Raw genomic sequence first — 22,805 nt, forward strand, 5'->3', positions numbered from 1 at the left:
TTAAATATTAAGATAAATGCAAATTGAAGCTTATAGGTTAGAAATAGATCGGAGGAGTAAGATCTCACAATAATATTATAAAAATAATTCAAATCGCTATGAAAGTATTGAACTCAAATTATCGAAGAATAAATAATGCCAGTCACAGCTTTCATGTATTTGAACTAGTAACCCCAGGTCAAAAAAAAAAAAAAAAAAAAGCAGGAGTGACCCGTTATTACTTGTATATATTTTCCCTCATATCACTTGGCATCCAGATTATTTTATTACTCCATCTTGTCTCATACAGGAAAAAAAATACTACTTCACAATCCTCAAAAAATTTGTTCAAATCTGTTGTCCTTTTTAATAGCGTTATAAATTTAGTTCTTTTAATTTTTTTTAACTATATCCCTAGCCTAATTTTTATACTTGCCCTTCCTGCTTGGTTGCTCCATGAACGTAACACAACATGTTTTGATTTTTAAATGATGGACACCATTGAAAAAACTATAATAAATACACCAGACAAGCCAGCACACACACTCAGTGGTTTTTATGATTTGAGCAAAGGTATTTTTTAAAAAAAAATCATTCGTTAATTCATTCATACGCTCATAGTTCATACATACATACAAATTTTTGGCCATCTATCGGAAAAAAAAAGTAATAAAATAGCGTAAAAGATATTATTGGAGGAACTGAGGAGGAGAATAAATCAGGCTGACCAAAAGAAAGTAAAAGAAGACCAAAGAAAGTGCCCAATAACTTTATGGGTTAATATAATTTTTAATCAATTAAATTTGTATTTATTTTAGTTTTGATTCTTTATAAATTTTGGTTTTTTAAATTTTTTTTCTGTCTAAAACATTAGTTCTTATAATTTAAACTATTTTATTCTTTAAGGGACTAAAAATTATGATTTCAAATTCAAAAAACTAAAATTAAAATTCATGCAAATTTGAAAAGTAAAGATTATACTTTTTTTGTCCTTACTATAAAATTTATTTAACTAATTTAATTAGATTAAGGAAGTTAGGTAAGTTAGTTAATTATAAAAAATATGACATATTTTTTCTAAAACACCATAATCATCTTACTTAATATCCTCTCTCCTTCTTCTACTTGATTATGGGTGAAGGAGATCCATAGGAGTAATTTAGAAAAAATTAAAAAATATAAAAAATGGATCTTATAATATGATCAAAATCAACTCAATAATTAGGTCTTATATTAAGAATCGGAAGAGTATTACTCTAGCTTTTTTTGAATGAAACCTTTCACCAACAATTTGCTTATAAAAATTTAGTTGTTGATGAAATAAAATTCTCCCCAAAAGTAATTTATATTTAGTACAGAAGTGGTACTCACACATGTACAAGTCCAAAGATGGAGACAAAGGTCAACAGCAACTAATCGCTCTCATTTATGAAACGAAAATATATGTCAGAGAGCTGCTGCCTCAGTCCTCAGGTGGATACATTGCTCAGTTGTGTCCAATTTCAATGTCCTCGAACTTCAAAGCCACTTTCTTCCACCCAAAAAAATAAAATAAAGCCACTCTTCTTTTTGCCCTTTTACTGAATTCTTTAACTTTCTCCTTTTTCGCCCTTTATTCTTCGTATTTCTGGTCCCTGACACTCACGGGTCTCGTTTCCCTCTTATGTTCTCTTGCATATATTTGTAAATTGTAATAAGTAATAGCCCCACCACTTCACAAACCAACATTCACAACTTAGTCTCAATCTCTTCTTCTGCTTCAACATTCTCACCAACCATACACATCACACTCCAAACCCATGTTTCTCTCTCTTCCTTCTTCTTCTTCTTCTTCGTTTCTTCTGTTCATTTGTCTGTTTCTTCTCTCCATTTTCACAGAACCTCCCTGCAGCGCCGCCCAATTACTCCCCAACTCCTCCTCCTCCGGCCATTCCCGCCATAGTCATCATACCCCCCGCCAGCTCTCAGTTGATTACTACTCCAAGTCCTGCGCTGATATTGAACGCCTCGTTGGCGCCGTCACCTCTCAGCAGTTCAAGCTCACTCCAGTCTCTGCTCCGGCCAGCATCAACCTCTTCTTCCATGACTGCTTCGTTGAGGTAAACTAACATTGTTGATGTCATTTGATGTTATTGGGTTCTGTAGATTGATGAAGAAGGTCAAGGATTGTTAAATGGGGGTTGTGTGTAGGGTTGTGATGGGTCGATATTGGTGGCGTCGACGGGCGGATCGAAGGCCGAGAAGGAGGCGGAGCAGAACAGAGAGCTGAGGGAAGAAGGTTTTGAGATAGTGAAGAAGGCGAAGGAATTAGTGGAGAGCAAGTGCCCAGGCGTTGTGTCTTGTGCTGATATTCTCGCTGTTGCTGCCAGAGATTTTGTTCATTTGGTTAGTACTCTCCTTAATTTCTTTTTTTTCTTTTTTTTTTAATTTGTATTATACAGGGTTTGTTTTTTGAAATCACGTCCATAAGCACTAATAAACACGTTTTGTACAAGTAGAAATGAAATTCCTATCACATATTTATTTTGTATTTCATAACCTATAATCGAAAAATTGTTTATAAATCATTCCAAATGAGTCTATAAAAGTTTTATCTCTTTTTTTTTTTTTAGCATCCTTTGCTCGTTTGAAGAAAAAAGAAACTCACTTACCCATTAAATTCATGAAAGGTGAAATATGCTACTTCAAGATCTAAGAGAGTGCTAAATGTTAGTTGAGTCAAATGGCTCTAATGTTACTATTTTATCATTTGATAGATAGTTTTAGCTGTCAATGTGAAAATAAAATCAAAGGGACAACAAAACAATTTTTTAGTTAAACGAAGACAAATAACTAAAAAACGGTTAGGTTTAGGAGAGAGAATTATTTATTCGATCCTTTCATGTGCTAGTTGGTTGTCTGGGGAAAACAACACGGAAAAGACAGTGTTCTACACATTGATCAAGGTTGGTCGTGATTCTAGATTCTTGTTAAAAAATGAAAGGCACTTTAGGTCATTAATTAGTTAACTAATTATAATCTGATTTAACTTCATATTAAAAGGCAACTTGGCCTTAATTTATTTGTTAACAATTAATATAATATTAAACTACAGTTTGTAGCAGTTATGAGGAGTGGATTACTGTGTCTGAAAATAAATAATACTCTTCCAGTCTTTAATATAAGACCTATTTAAATAATTTGATTAGATTAAGGAAGTTAGGTAAGTTAATTAATCATAAGAAATATAACATGTTTTTTCTGAAACACTATAATTATCTTTCTTAATGTCTTCCTTTCATTTTCTACTTGATTATGATTGAGGAAGTATCCATAGAGCTAATTTAGAAAAAATTGATAAATATAAGAAATTGGTCTTATATTTAGGACTAAAATCAATTCAACAATTAGGTCCTACATTAAGAACCGAAGGAGTACTACTAGTATTAATAATACTGTTCATAATCACGTCTTGTGATAAACAATGATTAATTGATGTCTTAGATGAAGCTTGCTCCAATTTAGCCTAACTCTTGTTTCACTTTTGGATTATTTTAGCACCACAATCATCAAATATTTATCTTTCTTTTGCTCTACATTTTTTCAAACGTTTTATGCACAATCCTATTATTCCTTGTTTGTAAATAGTGTAAGAATATTGAATTAAATATTGATAATTTATATCACTTGGTTTTATTATCAGTCTAGCCAACTATTATGTTTCATCTTAGATCTGAGCTTGGGATAATTAAGTCAACACGTCTTGAGATCTATTTTTTTATCTGTCAATGCTTATCTACATTGACTTAAATATACTTTTATTATTATAAAACATAAAATTTATTTCAACTCATATTATTCATATATCATATTTTTAAGACCTTATATAATATAGAATATACAAAAGCATGCATAATAATATGCACGCATCTACATACTGTTATGCAAAATTTATTAAGAGTCACCATATTTAAAAGTAATAAAAATAGGATTTACTACCCAAATTTCATAAAATTTCATATAATATAATGCATATGAATTCTGATTTCTTAAAGAAAAAAATTAATAATATCACATACATTAACTATAGTATTAAAACCCACCTCGATTCACCCTGTTAGACTTGTGAACTAGTATCTCGTCCAGTCCGGTCAATAGTTTCAGACAGGTCATTGATGAGCTAAATTTTTTAGGGCGAATTACAATCAGGTTAAAAAAAAAATTTAATTACCTTAAAATTTATTGACAAGTGAAGAGTAAGCAATGATAAATTTCAAAATAAGGAATGCCAATAGGTTTAGGTTGGTCACTTGTTATTAGGACTTTATAATTTGGTAGGTAAATTTTTTTTCTTGGAACCTCTTGATAATTCTCCTAATTCTTTTATTTTTCTTTTCTTGCTGAACTTGAAATGATGTTGTTTTGAGCTAAAAAATAGCAATATGTCATCTTCATGCTTTAATAACTCTATTTTATTGAATTATGTGTCATTTATATATGGACATTTCATTTACTTGTGGATATAATCTTTTTTATTTAAATATTACCCTTGCCATGATAATATATATGTGAACATTTTCTATACATTAAATTATATTTTTCTTAATCATGATTGGATTGATCTTGATTCAACGACGGTTGGATCACCGATTTTTGAATCCCTATCCCAACTAGTTTAATAGTCGATCTGGGTTTTTGGTGCTAGTAAGCATTATCTAGTTCCAACACTTTTCTTTCCCCTCTTCTTCTGCTTTGTGATACTAATGATGTCGTGTAAATTTTGGACTACATTTAACCATAAAATTAAATTTTTAATTAGTAATTATGCTTTAGCGCAAACGAAAAATTACCCACAAATTAATTCCAATTTTTGTAAATAATGTGATCACAGGCAGGAGGGCCATATTACCAAGTAAAAAAGGGTCGATGGGATGGAAAAATATCCATGGCTTCTAGAGTTGGAAACAACCTTCCTTTTGCAAATTCCACCATTGATCAACTCATCAAGCTCTTCGCCTCCAAAGGCCTTACCCTAGAAGACATGGTTGCTCTCTCAGGTGCCCACACCATTGGGTATGCCCATTGCAACCACTTTGTGACCCGCCTCTACAAACCCGACCCAAGCATGGACCCAAAACTCATGCACGCATTGAGGATGTATTGCCCCAGCTATGGAGGTTCAAATGCTGTGGTTCCTTTTGATGCCGCTACTCCATTCTTGTTCGACAATGCTTACTATGGGAACCTGCAGAAGAAGATGGGTTTGCTGGCTTCGGATCAGGCTTTGTTTTTGGATCCGAGAACTAAGCCGTTGGTCGAAGCAATGGCCAAAGATAAGCAGAAGTTTTTCCAAGCTTTTGCAAGCGCAATGGAGAGAATGAGTTTAGTGAGAGTGAAGAGAGGGAAAAAGCATGGAGAGAAGAGGAAAGATTGTAGTATGCATGCGTGACTATAATTCAACGTAGTAGTATGTCCACATAAAGAATGAAATTCTCTTATTTGTGTTCATATATTAAGATTTTCTGTGAATTAAGAGTCCCTTTTGTCGTATCTTGGAGTTTTATGTTTAGCATATGTCATCTTTTTATTGGAGACCTGTGTGAGTTATTATTAAGTACTAAATATGAGTATTTTAAGGTTTAAAAAAAGTATTATAATATAATTTTTAAAGCATGGATATTAATCGGATTTCAAGTTCGAAATTTTTTGTCACTTAATGAAAATGATACTACCTCTGATCCTAAAATTGTACTACGAACTAAGACTTACATGTAAAACATGATGTAATATTATGGTGTGAAAACCCAACCATCATTCCTTGTTGTACTACGTTTAGTATAAAATCAAAATGTTAACGTGAGAGCTTTTCTTGAAACATAACTTTCTTGGCCCAATGGGGTGTTTGGATTAGATTTTTTGAAGTGATTCTATGAATTTTGAGATAAGTATATGAGAAAAGTTTTATATCAACTTGTATAAAAAATAGGGAAAAAGAGAAAAATGCTACTTAAACTTCATAATCCCCAAATGGTATGTTAAATTTGAGAAATCACAATTTGGTTTCAAGAGACCAAGTTAGGATTATCATGTTAAAGAAAAAGACCAAATTGCCCATCATTTTAAATATTGTTTTTAAAATATCATAGCCCCCACTGACCGCCCGGTCACCAGAGCTCCGGCGGCGGCTGTCACCGGAGCTCCGATGACCGGCAGACAATTGGTCACTGGAGTTTTGTCAGTTGGAAAAAAATTTTTTTGAAAATTTTTACAATTTTAATATAATAGTTAACAACTTTTGTAATGCTATTAACCATTTCAGTATAACAATTAACAACAGGTTTTCTGGGAAATTCAACAAATTCCGCGCGACCGGAAACAATTTTTTTGAAAATTTTTACAACTTCAATATAGCCGTTAACAACTTTTGTAACGTTATTAACAATTTAAGTATAGCAATTAACAATAGGTTTTCTAGAAAATTCAATAAGCTCCGGTGACCGGAAACAATTTGTTTGAAAATTTTTACAACTTCAGTATAACGGTTAACAACTTTTGTAACTCTATTAACAACTTCAGTATAGCAGTTAACAACATATTTTTAAGTTTGTTAATGGCATTACTGAAGTTATAAAAATGCAACTTTTTGAATTTTCCAAAAAAGCTATTGTTAACTACTATATAGAAGTTGTTAACCGTTATATTGAAGTTGTAAAAATTTTCAAAGAAAAACGTAATTGTTAACGTTATACTGAAGTTGAAAATTTTTACAACCTCAGTATAACGGTTAACAACTTTTATAATGTTATTAACAACTTCAGTATAGTAATTAATAACAGGTTTTCTGAAAAATTCAACAAGCTCCGGTGACCGGAAACAATTTTTTTTGAAAATTTTTATAATTTTAGTATAATGGTTAACAACTTCGATATAGTAGTTAACAACAGTTTTTTCGAAAAATTCAAAAAATGCCATTTTTATAACTTCAGTAATGTCATTAACAAACTTAAAAACCTGTTGTTAACCGATATACTGAAGTTGTTAATAGAGTTACAAAAGTTGTTAACCGTTATACTGAAGTTGTAAAAATTTTCAAACAAATTGTTTCCGGTCACCGGAGCTTGTTAAATTTTCCAAAAAACCTGTTGTTAATTGCTATACTGAAGTTATTAATAGCATTACAAAAGTTGTTAACGGTTATATTGAAGTTGTAAAAAATTTTTAAAAAATTGTTTCCAGTCGCCAGAATTTGTTGAATTTTTCAAAAAACCTATTGTTAATTGCTATACTGAAGTTATTAATAGCATTACAAAAGTTGTTAACCGTTATACTGAAGTTATAAAAATTTTCAAAAACAAATTTTTCCGACCGACGGAACTCCAGTGACCAATTGTCGGCCGATCACCGGAGCTCTGGTGACCGGCCGGCCAGTGGAAGCTGTGATATTTTAAAAACAATATTTAAAATAAAGGGCAATTTGTTCTTTTTTTTTAACATGATAATTCCAATTTCTTGAGACCAAATTGGGATTTCTCAAATTTAATATACCATTTGGGGATTATGAAATTTAAGTAGCATTTTTTTGTCTTTTTTCCTAAAAAATATAAGTGTTTTTTTAGGTTTCCAAACAATTCATGTTTGGCAGATCGATATTGGAAATGAAAGTCTCTGCAAGCAATTCTATCTCGTGGTCATTTATTCAAAATGTGCGCATGTTGTTGTCAATTTCAATTGCAGAATTCTAACTTGTTAACTTTTTATGGTCACTTCATAAATTCACAATGCATATGTTGGTATCCATTCCTGGTATCCATTCCAAAAGCGTTAGTTTGACAATTTTTTTGGGTAATTTGGAATTATATTTTTAAAATGTGATCTGATCCGATAAGAAATTGACTTGTCAAATCAACATACGTTGTTGAAAATTGTATAATTTTTATTTGTTAATTTTTTGTGGTTAACGTGAAATTTTAAGAAAAAGAAAACCTGAAAAAATGTAGGAAAAATTCCCCCAAAAAAATACAGTTGGATTTCTAAAATCCCAGAAGGTGACTTGGATTCGTAAAATTATAAATTAGTTATAATGACTAAATTAAATTTTTGAAATATTCACAAATTTATAATATTGCATTTTTTTTGGGGGTAAAACCTCAAGCCAACATGAGGTTGGGCACTTGTTAATTTTTTTTTAAGTTTAAAAACATAATATAAAATGGTTATTGACATTAATGGACTTGTCAATTTCGTTATAAAAATTCTTAATTACGTTATATGTGTTAAAAAAATTTGGTTTAAAAACATAAAAAGCACATGGTAAATAGTATTGGGAAAACTATATTAGAGGTACCTATATTTTTTTTCAATTTTCAATTTGGTACCTATGTGTTTTTTATACTTAACTAAATCTTTATTTTTCCTCTATTAACATCATTAATCCTTATGTAGAGACTAAAAATATCAATAGAACAAAGTTATAAGAGCTAATGTTGTTAAAAAGATAAAATTAAATGTTTAATTAAAGGGAAAAAAATACATAGGTACCAAATTAAAAATTGAGAGAAAGTATAGGTACCTTCAATATGGTTTTTCCAATAGTATTAATGAAGTTGTGAATATTTTATAAGAATTGTTAATCCTATTATAAAATACAACAACAAGCCTTATCCCACTAGGTGGGGTCGGCTACATGAATCACACGACGCCATCGTGCTCTGTCAACAACCCAATCCTTAGATATGTTATTGACTAGGAGGTCTCTTTCAATGACCTCATTCAACGTTCTTCTCGGTCCTCCCCTGCCTCTTTTTATAGGACTCCATCTTGTTTGATCCACCCTCCTCACCGGGGCCTCCAAAGACCTTCTCTGCACATGTCCAAACCATCTTAAGCGATTTTCAACCATTTTCTCTTGGATAGGTGCCACACCAACTCTTGTCCTGATCTTTTCATTTCGAATCCTATCTTTTCTTATATGACCACACATCCATCTCAACATCCTCATTTCTGCTACTCCGACTTTGTGCTCTTGTTTTCCCTTTATTGCCCAACATTCACTACCATACATCATAGCTGGTCTTATAGCAGTCCGATAAAATTTTCCTTTAAGTTTCTCAGGTACCTTCTTATCACAAATAACTCCGGTAGCTTTCCTCCACTTTAACCAGCCAGCTTGTATTCTATGAGAAATGTCTCCATCAATTTCTCCATCCTCTTGTATAGTGGATCCTAAGTATTTAAACTTAGATACTTGAGGAATAATTTGTTCTCCCATCCTCACCTCCAAATCCCCATTACCTTGCCTCCCTCCAAAATCACAATGCATATATTCTGTTTTGTTCCTGCTCAAACGGAAACCTTTCGACTCCAAAGTCCTTCTCCATAACTCCAAACTAGTGTTAATCTCTTCTTTTGATTCCGCCATAAGGACAATATCATCCGCGAAGAGCATGGACTTAGGGATTCTTTCTTGAATAGGTTCAGTTAGAACATCCAGAATAATGTTGAACAAGTACGGACTCAGAGAGGATCCCTGATGTAGGCCAATCTTAATAGGGAAGTCCTTTGTCTCCCCTCCAGGCGTCCTTACACTGGTAGTTACCGCCTCATACATATCTTGTATGGCTTTGATATAAGCAACCCGTACACCTTTCTTTTCCAAAGCCTTCCACAATACTTCTCTTGGCACACGATCATAAGCCTTTTCCAAATCAATAAAAACCATATGTAAATCTCTTCTTTTACTTCTATATCTTTCCATTAACCCCCTTAGTAAATAGATTGCTTCCGAAGTAGATCTCCCTGGCATAAATCCAAATTGGTTTTCCGAAATAGAAGTTTCCAACCTCAACCTATATTCCATCACTTTTTCCCACAACTTCATTGTATGACTCATAAGTTTTATCCCTCTGTAGCTTGCACAGTTTTGAATGTCTCCTTTATTCTTGTAAATAGGCACTAAAATGCTTCTCCTCCAATCATCCGGCATATTTTTAGAGCGTAGAATTTCATTAAAAAGCTTGGTTAGCCACACCTCCCCCTCCTCGCCCAAACATTTCCAAACTTCAATAGGGATACCATCAGGCCCAACGACTTTTCCCTTGTCCATTTTCTTGAGAGCCGCCTTAACCTCTCCGATACGTATCCTGCGGTAGAAAGCCAAATTCCAATCATCTTCATTAATTAACAAGTCCTACAAGTCCTGAGTCGCTTAATTGCTTCCCTCATTAAACAACTTGTAAAAGTAAGCCTCCTATCTGTCCTTAATATCACCATTAGTAACCAACACTTTACCATCTTCATCCTTTATACACTTTACTTGGTCCAGATCTCTCTTTTTCCTCTCCTTTTGCTTCGCGATCTTGTAAATATTTCTTTCTCCTGTCTTTGTTCCTAACTCCTGATAAAACCCTTCATAAGCTTTAGTACGTGCTTCGCTCACTGCTCTCTTTGTCTCTTTTTTAGCCAATTGATACTTTTCCCGGTTTTCTACACTATTGCACAAGTGTATGGCTTTAAAACAATCTCTTTTCTGTTTGACTTTCTCCTGCACACTCTTATTCCACCACCAAGTCTTCTTATCTCTTTGACCAGGACCTTTGGATTCTCTCAAAATTGCTTTAGCTACCAAACGAACCCTCGTAGCTATCTCTTCCCACATCATGTTTGCGTTTCCCTGCAACTCCCAAATCCCTTCCTTCAAAAGAGTCCTTTTGAATAACTCCTACTTTTCTCCTTTTAACTGCCACCACTTAATTCTGGGTTTTGCCACTTGATGGTACTTTTCCCTGGTACTCTTAAAACGCACATCAAGGATAAGTACTCTATGTTGGGTAGTCACCCCTTCTCTTGGAATCACTTTGCAATTAGTACACAATCTTCTGTCCAGATTCTTAACCAAAAAGAAATCAATCTGTGATTTCGAGACACCACTTTTGTACGTGATTAAATGCTCCTCTCGCTTCTTAAAACAAGTGTTGACAATCTTAAGATCGTATGCAAGAGAAAAATCGAGAATAGATTGTCCTCCACTATTAAGCTCCCCGAAACCAAAACCACCATGGGCCCCGCTGAATTGTCCTGCTTCCTTACCAACATGTCCATTAAGGTCCCCACCGATAAAAAATTTTTCTTCAAGTGGTATGCTTTGAACCAAACCCTCAATATCTTCCCAAAACTTATCTTTAAGATGTGTCTCTGCCCCAACCTGAGGTGCATAGGCACTAATGATATTGATAGTATCCTTCCCAACAATTACTCTTAACGATATTATTCTGTCCTCAAACCTTTTAACCTCTACCACATTCTTTTTTCATGTCCCATCAACGATGATACCAACCCCATTCCTTGCGCTCACCTTTCCTGTGTACCAAAGTTTATACTCTCCAAGTTCTTTGGCAGCTTCTCCAGTCCATTTGGTTTCTTGGAGGCATAAGATATTAATTCTTCTGTCCCTCATAACTCCTGCTACTTCCATAGATTTCTCATTCAACGTCCCAATATTCCAAGTGCCAAATCTAATCTCAGTCTCATGAACTAACTTCTTTAGCCGCCTCCGTCCAAGAGAGTGCGGTAGCCCTTGCTCATTTAACACTACATCCGGGCGACGATGCAGCGGCTCTAGCTCATTTCTCACTGTACTCGAGCCATACAGCGCGTCACTTCTGGCCAACGACACCTCGCATTAGTATAATTACTTTGTTGATCCATGTTCATGAGATTCGACGGGTTTTTACGTTGGCTGTCGAGGGCCTAACACAACCCTCCTCCTTTATCCGGGCTTGGGACCGGCTAAACAATATAGGCGGAGTTGCAGTCATCGACTCAGCAAAGCTCTAACATTGGTTGCTAGCGGTCAGCCGACTGATGAGAGTAGCTTGAGGTTTTTTTTTTCCTTAAAAAAAAAAAAGCAAACATGCATTTCAAAAGGAAGAATCACAAAGAAATATTTTTGAATTTTAAAATTTTAAATCAGTTTTGTTCAAGACACTTTAATAGCAAGTGATAACATTTAAAAAGAAAATAAAAACACATGTTTGTAGTAATTCTTGATTTGGGATTTTGAGATTTTATAAATATTTTTTAAAAATATTCTCATTTTAAAATTCCAATTCAATTATTATGACTAATTTGAAATTTTGCTAGGTAATCTTTTGGGATTTTGCAAAATTTAAATTTTATTTTTAAAAAATTTTCCTTATCATATTTCAAGTTTCTTTTTATGTTATTCCCCCGAAAGTTAAAATATAAATCAGTAAACTATCTTATTGATATATAGTCCTTCTAATCCTTATTATAAGGAATTTTTAACTAATTTTTACATACTAAAAAATAATAGTTAAAGTATTAAATTTGTACTAAATTAATTTTTTTTTCAAATTTATCCCAACTTAAGAGAAACACAGTTTAAAAACTAAAAAGGATAGGACGGAGTGTAAATTAGGAGGCGTTTGGATTAATTTTACTGTGTTCCAAACGTAAATAAATAATTTTGTCGCGCTTAAACGACAAGAGCGGATGCGTTAGAGCCCAGGGGGCCCCAAAAAAAGTTTAATTCCCGATTGGCAGCCCGCATTCCGTAACAACGGCAATATTTTTTTAATTGAAAACAACAGGATTTGAGAAAAAGTCCAATAACAATAAGAATAATAAAAATGTACTCGCTCCATATGCCTTCTTCTTCAGCAGCCATCATCCCTACGGATTCGCGCACCAGGCACAGAACTACAAGCTTTTCTGCTACAGTCACCAAGGGGAAACCGAAGCCAATCACAGCAATGAGAGCCGTCGTTCAGCGCGTGGCCTCTGCAAGCGTCGAGGTTAGTTCCTTTCAACCCAAAATGTCAAGCTTCTTCACCTTATCTCTCTTATTCTCTTATCCTTTATCACCGGCGAATCGTAGCACTCTTTCAGGTCGAAGGCCGCGTTGTGTCTGAGATTGGACCGGGCCTTCTCGTCCTTGTCGGCCTCCACGATTCTGATTCCGACGCCGACGCCGACTACATGTACTGCTCTACCTTTATTTGATTTTCAAGCTGAGTGTATAATTTCTGGTTTCGGTTGTCACTTTTTTATTTTCCTGTTACTATTTTCAGATGTCGTAAAGTCTTGAACATGAGATTGTTCCCCAATGAAAGTACAGGCAAAGGATGGGACCAAAGTGTAATTCAATTCCTTGTCAAATTTAGGTATCAATTGAGGATATTGTTTTCAATCTTTTGGCTGTTCGGCTAATTTGGCTTCTCTTAACTTGCAGGTAATGCAGAGGAGTTATCAGGTTTTATTAGGTATCGGAATTATGTTTGTTCTGTTTTCTTAATTATGAATGAGGAAGGAAGTGGAAAGGACTTAAGTTGTTGTTTTACTTAACGAATAATTTTGGTTTTGTAACAGTGAGTCAATTTACCTTGTATGGATTCCTGAAAGGCAACAAGCCAGATTTTCACGTTGCAATGCCGCCTCAAAAAGCGAAGCCCTTTTACGCTTCTTTGGTTGATAGATTCAGGAATGCCTATAACAATGATGCGGTAAAAGGTAAACTTCAATCGTATTTAATTTATCAGCCGAAGGTATCTATTTGTGAGAAATGATAAAGTTAAGAGAGAGGCATTAATTTTGTTTGTTTGTTTGTTTTTGTTTTTTTATTTTTGGGGTAAAGAAATAGCCATTCAGCATTTACCTTTGTTGAGTTCAGCAAGCACAAACTTCGTTAGTGAATGTTGCATATTGAGTGTGATGATTCATGGATTTGATACTGAGCATCTTCTCTAAGGTCGAACACATTTATAGCTTATGACCAAATGAGCTATAGTTAACTTAAAAGTGGTTCCTTTTCCATTGTCTTTAGATCTAGTATTAACCACAGACGGAAACACATAATTCATCTTGTCACTTGTCTAATTACGTTGAAACGGTGAGTCTGCTGATTTTCATGATGACTAGACAACGTTGTTTTTGTGTCCTGTAATTCAATTTACATTAGGTCATTGGAAAACTTGCGTCTCTCTGTGTATATTTAATTCTCTTTAAGGAGTCTTGGTGATCTATGTATGCCACTTTCCTTGAATGCATCTTGTAAATCTGTTGAAACTTAATTTTATGTCACATTCTGACTTGAAGATGCTTCATATTCTTGCAGATGGAATTTTTGGAGCAATGATGAAGGTGAGCTTATGTTATTCAATTTCTTTGTGATGATGCATGTGCTGGATTTTAATGTTTGATTGCTACAAGTTAACTATCCTTGCACTTTTGATGGTGAGAAGGTCAGTTTGGTTAATGATGGACCAGTTACAATGCAGCTTGATTCACAAGCTCCAAAGTGAGTTTAATCTTGGTTAAAAACGTTTGCATTGGGGATTGTAAAAATAGCGATTCCATTAACATAACTTTACATTCAGGAATTCAAATGATGCAGCAGAATCTTGATGCACTGGTTCTCCTGCTTTGATGAAAAAGGCATGAATTTGACCCTTGGACTATGAAGGTAGAAATTGGATCCTTCTTGAAAAGCTAATATTTCTTCCTGATTGCAAAGAAGAGCATTACTTTCTTACTTTTCCCTGGTAGCTCTCCTGATTTTGGCTATACCATCTTCTGGCATTAGTATGGAGTCGTCTTCCAATGATGCTGTATTGTGCACACATAGAAATCCGAAGACTCTGCTAAGAAATCTGCTTGTAGCTGTATCCTTTAGTTATTCCTGAACAACAGAACAATACGTTGGTTGAAGTTCTGATTAGAACTTCAACTATAGATAAATCATCATTGACAAACTTTTTATTTGTTATCCCGTTTTACATGGAAATATATAATTATAAGTCCAGGGTTTAGCCTGATCACTGCCTTTTGACTTATTATGTTCCTATTTTAGATGATGTTCCTTCATCCAAGCTGCCCAAAATACTGAGTAACCTCTGTTTCTCTGGTACGTCAGTAATATTTCAAACCTCGGCAAACATCAGGACTGAGTCCAAAAATGAGAGAAAGCACTCCTTTTCATACGGCCTCACAAAAGCTAGCTGCAGGATAAATGTGAAATTTTTAAGGTGGTCTGGGTTATAGAGAATGTAATAGAATGGAAAGAAAATTAGAATTGGAAAAGGTAATTTTGTAGGTGAAAAGTATTGTGTATCTCTCAAGGAAAAAAATTTAAAAAAAGCAATTACTTATGGAATAGGAATACAAATCATATAATCTTATTTCTTATGCCAAAGAAAAGAGTTGCTTCTATACTCCTACCCCAAACATCCTCTTAGAAAAGCTTGAACGTTGACATGGACAGCGGGTGCAATGTTTATACAGATGCAAACAACTGCACCTATGGCTATGCGGGAATTTCCATTCCCCCCCCCCCTTTTTTTTGGTGGCAAAGAGGGCCTAAGTCTTGAAAGAAAAATATAAAATAAGTACTTTGCGTGGTCTCTCTATGCCCGCATTATCCTCCTATAGTAGCTGATGAAGGTCCTTAGGAGGTGTAGTTCATGTATAGTGCCCAATATCTTGCTTGATTCCCCATTTGGCTCACCAGTTAGTACACTCATTAGCCTCTTTATGGATATGCCTAAAGGTAAGCCGCAAGTCTCAGTCTCTGCCAGCTTCGTAGAGACTCAATTTCTCTACTATTTGTAGTACCTTACTACTTGGATCCCCATTGCCGTAGCTAAATTCAAATCTTCTTGCACCTGTTTAATCCAACACAGCCCATTAGTTCTGCAGAGTGACTGTTACAAATGCCCAGGTCCTGTGGAAAACCAATAAGCCATTCACCTTGGCCCCACTAATCAGTGTTGCAATAGGCATGGCCACCCTTCAATTGTGTGGCTCCATTTGCAGTCACCTTAACCCAAATGATCCTTTGGTTTAATCTAGCTAATCAAAATCAGCTTTCTTCTGTCCAGCCATTCATCTATAGTCTCTTTCTATCCTCAAGCTCCCAATATACTCAAGTATTGCATCCTCTGGTCGTGACAACGAATGAAAGACAATTAGTTTTCCACCCTCTCTGTTTCTGCCTTGACGACCTGGTGTTGCAGAGCATTGCACCCAAGTTCAAGTACTTTCCCAATTCATCTAGCTGTCTGAACCCACTTTGCTCGCATATTATCCGCCTTTCAACCTTCGTATCTACATTTTGAGAGAAATAAATCAAGAGTCTTTTTTTTTCCCCCCCAAATCACTGAGTTTATGTCCAAACGCATCACCAGAGTACAACACCACCTCTACCTCCTCAGCGTTTGCTTCCACTTACAGAATCAGATTATCATTGAACATGGGACGTGTGCGAGCCCTTTTCTTTCCTGTCTTAAAGCTACTGAGGTTAATTATGTGCGTGCGTGATTGTGTTATGTTTAGATTATACTTCCCCTGTCTCTAATTGTAAGATCCAGTTTTGAAGGCTAGAGTGCCCCTAATTATAAGACCGTTTATGAATTTTTAGGAAGAATTAATAAATGTTTATTGTTTCCTTAATATGCCCCTAACAAATGATTAAACCATCATGAAAGGAAGAGATTTTTTCATGGGAATCATTAAATTCAATTAAAGGCAGAATTGGAAGGAAGAAAAACATTTTAGGTTTGAACTAGCAGTCTAGCATTAGCTACTTTCCTTGGTATCTATTGAATGTCAAATTTTCATCTTATTAGAGACAGCGTCGTATTTTAATAAAAAATAATTCTCTTAAACCATAAAACTATTACTGAGTTTAATTGTAGGGAGAATTACAATGAGATTCCAAGAAAGAAAAACAATTACAAATTACAAAATAAGTCCTAAAAATTATCATTTCTTATTTTAAAATTTGTTATTACTGACTGTTTAAGTTATTATTGGAACTATTTAATAACTATTTTCTTTTCCTGAAATCTCATTGTAATTCTCCTAGGAGAATTAGAGGATGTTTGGATGGAAATCAAATCATGGTTTGGGAAGTAATTTTACAGTATATAGAGTAAATATATGAAAGAGTTTATCTTGATTTGCGAAAAAGTATTTTTTAAAAAGCACTTCTTACAATTGCCAAACGCCCCCTAATGTTAATAATCCAAGTAATTTTATATAGCGGAAGTGCCTCTTCTCTTCCCTTTTTTCTCTTTTTTTTTCCTTCACAATACTCCAATTCCTCATCAATCATGTACGGTTTTTGCACTAAAATTCCTATGTATGGCGAAACAGATCCTTGACAACGGTGTAAACTTACTCAACTCAACTGGGGAAATGCAAATTCTTTTATTCTGTCAATAGAAAGTACATATTTTCCTTATAATCTTTATATATTACAGTCAAACCACTTCCATGAGGATATGACCCAATAATTACAGGCCATATAATATTAAGCAACAAGAACAGAAGGGGAAAGAAATGGAAGTTAATGTCGTTGTTGGAGGCGTTGGAGGATGAAATCAACGGTGGATTGGGCAGCCAAGAAGATGTAGTGATAGGCCTTATCTGTGGGGTGTATAGAATCCCAGAACACGTACTTTGAAGCATCAGAACACACCGGCAATTTGTCGTTACACAAAAATGATGTCTCAACGTAACCACTCCCACAACACCCATTATTTACCTCATCAAAACCTGTTCATGTTCCCCAGCAAAAACACAAAATCAATGACATGTTTATAAAACCATATTTGTGTTGGCTAGTGGTGTTGTAAACAGAATTTGAGAAATGAATTAAATTATTCATAATTTAAATATTTGTAAATAAATTAATATACTTGTCAGTCATAAATGTAGGAGTTAATTAAGATGTTTGTTTTGGTCCTAAATGTGAATGTTTATTTGGATTGTCTTTTGTAATTCCAAAGGCCAATTTGATTCTAAAAATGATGTTTGGATTGGCATTGGAGCCAAATAATTTCTTTTCTAAAATCCACATTACATCTAAAAGGCAATTTGTTGGACCTTTTGGGGTTGCAACACTATTCTAATTGACTTTTATCCTAAATTTGGTTTGTAAAATGTAATTAAAATAAAAGTTACTTTTACAAATGTTAATCCAAATAAGTTTTGAGTTTCAGTCTCCTTTATGTTTCACATTTTATTTTTCGCTAAATTAACTCTACTGATTGCAGATATCATACTCAATAAAGGTAGTTTTCAGAAAGGGTTAATTTAGAAAAATCCATATATATATTTATAAATAATCAACTTAACTAATTGTTTTAATTTATATGGATCATTTAGCCTATACATTTTATGACAATAGTTTAGGAATTGATGGAGTAATATGCACCGCACACAATAATGTGAAAAAGCAAAGAGCCAATGGAGTACTAACCATATTTATGAGGAGCTTGGATCATATCAGCCAAAGGGCCATAAATGTCAACGTAGTAGAAATGAGCACCAGAATTGGAAAAACGTTGTTGCATTAGTTGCAATTCACGTTGGAGCATTTGGTTGTAATTTCTTGCAATTAAGGAATACTTATCGATGCAGCTTCTTTCGCCACCAAAGCTGTTCAGAGTCATCATAATTGGTAAGCATCCCATTGGAGGAAGCCCTACCACTGCAATTTCTCTAGCTCCCTCTCCCAACAAATCCTGCATTATATCATCATTATCACTAAATGCAAAATATAGAAAACAGATCCTCATGTTTATTAATTATAATGCTACTACTACTTCCGGTTCTTAATATAAGAGCTAGATAACTAATTTGAGGATATTAAGAAAATTAATTTAGTTAGTTAATTGTAACAAATGTGTGCTAACTTTCCTAAACTATTATTTTTAATCATGTACATAGGCATTATCCTTTAGTAGAAACCCTTTATAATCAGTAAAAATATTTTAGAAAAACATTATAAATTTGAGAGACAATGGATTAATATCTTATATTTAGGATTAAATCTAATTTTCAACTATTTCTTATATTAAGGCTGTAAGTAGTACTATTTATCTTGAAATTTCATGCAATACATACAATTATTTAACTTAACTAATTTTTTTAATTTATATAAGTTAGATATCTAATTCTATGTTAAGAATTTAAGCGGGTTAACTAATCGAAGGGAGTTCACTAAGTAGTTTTGTATGTTTGTAGAGGGATTAAAATTTAAAAAAAAAAAGAAAAAATTGCTGAAACATTACTTATTGGAAAATAATTTGTCCAAAGGTATTTTAGAAACCGTGTCCGTGGTTGCAAATCATCTTCAATCGGTGCAAGCTCGATATTTCTTGGCAAAGTTACAACATATTTTCAGCTCTGTGCATATATGTGTGTGTATATATAGTAAAAAATAGTTGGACACAGTTGAAGAAAAGTTCCACCAACTAAAGATAAATTGCACAAGAGTCCTTAAACAACTATTAGCCAACCTTAGGCAGTACTTTTTCACAATTTTCCCTGTAAATTAAGTTACAATACTTATGATGTGGGAGCCATGAGGCAGAAATATCCTGATTTTTTTTTGGCACTGAAAAAATATCCTGACATTTGTGTATGTGTGAACTAAGGAAAGCAAACTGCCAACATTAATGGGTGGGTGTGGTAGGGTCTTCCAGTGGCCTTACTTTACAGTCCATACCGAAAATAACAATACATATACATATACATATACATATATATGTATGTATTATGTAGTCCCCTTCCTATATTGTGGCCTACTTGGTGTCTCAAATAATCTTGTTAGCATTCATTATGGTTATATATGAGAAGCATTATATAATATGTTTTCCTTCGAAAGAATTACAATACCTTGATTTGGTTTTTATTATTATGATTCGGTTTATTTTGTTATCTTTTTCTCTGTAATTTAAAATTTTATAATTAAATCCTTGATATTTATGGTCTTTTCTATTTCGTCATTATTAATTTGGTTTTGAATATTTATTACACATGTTTATATAACTTATCATGTATGATTTTTAAGTACTTTTAATTAATGTGGTTCATGATAGTAAAATTGACATCACGAAATAAAATTAACTTACACACATGATAAATGTGAAAAAAAATATAACAAATTATAATGACTAAAATAATAATTATTTAGACCACAAAGAATTAATTATAAATTTTTTTAATTATTAACACTGAATTCAAAATTAATTAGAAGGATTAAATGTACAGTGAAGTCAAAAGGAAACATCCAAGTTACATATCACAAGAGTTCGATTCTTTTTAGGTAAACTCGTACCACAGAGGCTTCACATGACCCCTCTCTCTCACACATGAATCTTATTACATCTTTTTCTCTTTTTCCCGCTCCTTGCCAGTTTCCTCTGCCACTTTGAAAGAAACTTCTTCAATCATATGATACTACCTCTTCTGATTTTTAATATAAAATTTTATTTTATTTTTGTTTTGATTCAAAATATAAAACCCTAATTTATTTTGTCTTTTATCTTTATTCATTTCTTTTTCAAGATAGTCTTTCTAATAATATTAGTTCTAGCTAATACACTTGATTAATGAAGATATTTAAAAAAAACATACATATTTATTATAAATAACTAACTTAACTTATTTTTTAATCTACTTAAATTAGTCAACAAACTCTTATATTTAGAACCAGAGATAATATAACTTAGTGATCATAAATTCAAAAGTATGATGTGCAGTTAGTATTTTGCGATCGGACTCTTTTTTAAACTTGTGTTTATAGACTAAGTGCTATAGTGTGGGCTATCAGAAACGTTGGCCCTCAAAAGGGGGTCCATTTTTATGAGCTTCATATTAAGAGAAGCGCCACAAGTGCAGTGTGATATTTATAAGTTAAGAAACTTTTTCACCTAATATGTTAGTCTTTCGCTACTCTCTTTGAACTTGTCTTCATAACATGTTTACGTGTATGCGTATGTATATGAATATGACACGCACACGCATGGGGGTGTGTTGAACAAACCTGTAGGAGGCTTTTGATTTGTTGAACCAAGAATTGCTGGTAGGTGAAGACACTGAAGTTTTGGCTTCGAAATGGGACCAAAAAATAATTAACGACGAAGTCATTTGTTGCTGCACTGACCAGAAATGCTGACTTCTGAATGTGAGTTTCTGTTCTTTCTCTCCCAACCGCACTCTCTAATCTCTTTTTGTACTCTCTGAAATATTGCAGCTGCTTTGGTATTGGGATTACATTCTGAAATAATTAACCAGAAAACAAAGTTACTTGCACATGTCATCCCTTTCATGCGGGTTCAAGTGAGTCCAGTGCTTATTAGGGATATAGAACGCTTCATAGCTCAAAGAACTTTTACAAATTTACTTATAAATCATCCATTAATAATGCCTAATTAACTAGCCTAATATTCACTGGTATTGCCAAGTACTATGAAAGATAATTAGTATCTCTCTCTCTCTCATCTTAAAGACAAAAATTAGTATAAGAGGTTGTTTTGATTGCAAATATAATGCCTCAACCCACTGTGTCCTTTAAATTTATGATTTTGTTCTAAATTGGTCATATTAAGGGGGATTTTCCAATTTCCAATATAAATGATTAAAATAAGTACTTAAGGAAACTACATTTATTTTTTGTCATAAATAACCAATCTAATTAATTTTTTAATATCTACAAATTAATGATGTAACTCTTATATTTAGGATATTTAGGATAGAAGGTTTAGTGGCTTATTTGAAACTTGTTTCTGTACATACAATGAGGGAGTTCATTGTACAGTGGCGAATTTACTTCAAATGGAGCACAAACTCATTTCGTTGGACTACGTACGATAAATGTTTCAAAGATGTCAGGAGGAGAGAGAAAGAGAGAGAGAGAGAGAGAGAGGGAAATATACAGAGAGAGCTGGTGTGAGAGGGTCGAAGCCAGAACCAGCAGAAGCAAAACTAACTCCACTCATAAGCTCCTCCATGTCAAGCCTAGACTCCAAGTAAGGTGGCATAAACTCTTTTCTTCATACCTGCATAAGAAGCTGCACAAACAACACACATCCCAATTACATCAACCTAAATCCCAAACCAGACAACTCACATAGACAACATAATTTAGCTCACACTCTCAGACACAATCACTCTCTCTCTCTCTCTCTCTCTCTCTCTATATATATATATATATATAATGAGACAGTACCAACCACCATAGGTTCAGTAACTAAAAAGAACTTGCTAAAGAATCAAATAAGATCTTCAGTTTGAATCTTGCAGAGAAAAGGTAATATCACATAGAGAGAGATTCACTCTCATTTCAGACATTCCTTGAATTCAATTAGTCAGTAGTGCCATGTATCTCTCTCTCTCTCATACACACACACACACACACAGAAAGTGAGAGAACGAGAAAGAGAGAAAAAATGGTAATGTAATGAAAACTTGCATACCAATATAATCAGTGGCGAGCTTGCCGTTGGTGAATCTTCCAGAGGGAACATGGTTGGGTAGATCTCTTCCGTAAGGAGCGAAATTGCTCTTTAAAGGAGTGTTGATTTTGTTGTTGTTTCCTGGGTCTACTGTGGAATCCCCAAATACGTAAAGAGCTAAGCCTGACACATTTTTGCTTGAAGAAGAAGACCCAACTGATTTTGTCACCAAACATAGTTGCAGACAAGCAATGAAACATTTCATAGGAAGAGAAACCGAAACATGCGTATCTTCATAGGTTCTCATGTTTTTTTCTCTCATTATGTTTTCCTCAGGAACTGCTAAACAGCTATGTTGCTACCCAATTTTTCTGGGCTTAGCATCTTTATATGTGTCTCTGTGTGTGTGTGTGTGGCTTGTTATTGCCATATGAGTCTTATGAATGCACTGTGGACTTTATTCATCTCAAGTGAAGTGTTGCACATTAATATCACAATAAAATATCGACTTTAGTGTGGCTTCTGCCATCGTCTCTGCATCTCTTTGTTGTTTGGGCTTGGTATTTCCACTGCTTTCCCACCTTAATC

The 22,805-nt window shown here is 33.8% G+C and overlaps 2 protein-coding genes and 1 pseudogene across 5 annotated transcripts; 2 read left to right on the forward strand and 1 right to left on the reverse strand.

Annotated features, from left to right (window-relative positions):
* Positions 1-1,778: 1,778 nt before the first annotated feature.
* Positions 1,779-5,487, forward strand: LOC114724356 (peroxidase 19-like). Its single transcript, XM_028910695.1, has 3 exons — positions 1,779-2,078; positions 2,170-2,364; positions 4,850-5,487. Exons 1-3 carry the CDS (start codon positions 1,779-1,781, stop codon positions 5,405-5,407), a joined length of 1,053 nt encoding a protein of 350 aa, XP_028766528.1. The 3' UTR covers positions 5,408-5,487.
* A 7,141-nt stretch (positions 5,488-12,628) lies between these two features.
* LOC114724313 (D-aminoacyl-tRNA deacylase) lies at positions 12,629-17,342 on the forward strand. Of its 4 annotated transcripts, none has more exons than XR_003738303.1 (9): positions 12,629-12,770; positions 12,865-12,956; positions 13,047-13,113; positions 13,208-13,238; positions 13,345-13,485; positions 14,090-14,115; positions 14,217-14,272; positions 14,352-14,437; positions 17,274-17,342. XR_003738303.1 is itself a non-coding variant. In XM_028910643.1 (8 exons), the coding sequence occupies exons 1-8, from the start codon at positions 12,729-12,731 to the stop codon at positions 14,377-14,379; spliced, it is 483 nt and encodes a 160-aa protein (XP_028766476.1). In that variant the 5' UTR covers positions 12,629-12,728; the 3' UTR covers positions 14,380-14,786. The 4 variants fall into 4 exon arrangements, 1 of the variants encoding a protein (XP_028766476.1); XR_003738302.1 differs by lacking the exon at positions 17,274-17,342 and adding an exon at positions 14,825-15,100; XR_003738301.1 differs by lacking the exon at positions 17,274-17,342 and adding an exon at positions 14,558-14,786.
* LOC114724312 (GDSL esterase/lipase At5g45960-like) lies at positions 17,277-22,524 on the reverse strand (annotated as a pseudogene).
* Positions 22,525-22,805: the final 281 nt, after the last annotated feature.

Source organism: Neltuma alba, unplaced genomic scaffold, assembly GCF_004799145.2.
Source record: "Neltuma alba isolate B1F8T4 unplaced genomic scaffold, ASM479914v2 tig00012185_pilon, whole genome shotgun sequence".
Lineage (NCBI taxonomy): Eukaryota > Viridiplantae > Streptophyta > Magnoliopsida > Fabales > Fabaceae > Neltuma > Neltuma alba.

Excerpts from the sequence above, each read along its gene's own strand:
- LOC114724356 (XM_028910695.1), top strand. The coding sequence starts at position 1,779 with ATGTTTCTCTCTCTTCCTTCTTCTTCTTCTTCTTCGTTTCTTCTGTTC. Across the intron at positions 2,079-2,169 it reads TCCATGACTGCTTCGTTGAG|GGTTGTGATGGGTCGATATT; the intron begins GTAAACTAACAT and ends GGTTGTGTGTAG. Across the intron at positions 2,365-4,849 it reads CCAGAGATTTTGTTCATTTG|GCAGGAGGGCCATATTACCA; the intron begins GTTAGTACTCTC and ends ATGTGATCACAG.
- LOC114724313 (XM_028910643.1), top strand. The coding sequence starts at position 12,729 with ATGAGAGCCGTCGTTCAGCGCGTGGCCTCTGCAAGCGTCGAG. Across the intron at positions 12,771-12,864 it reads TGGCCTCTGCAAGCGTCGAG|GTCGAAGGCCGCGTTGTGTC; the intron begins GTTAGTTCCTTT and ends GCACTCTTTCAG. Across the intron at positions 14,116-14,216 it reads TTTTTGGAGCAATGATGAAG|GTCAGTTTGGTTAATGATGG; the intron begins GTGAGCTTATGT and ends GATGGTGAGAAG.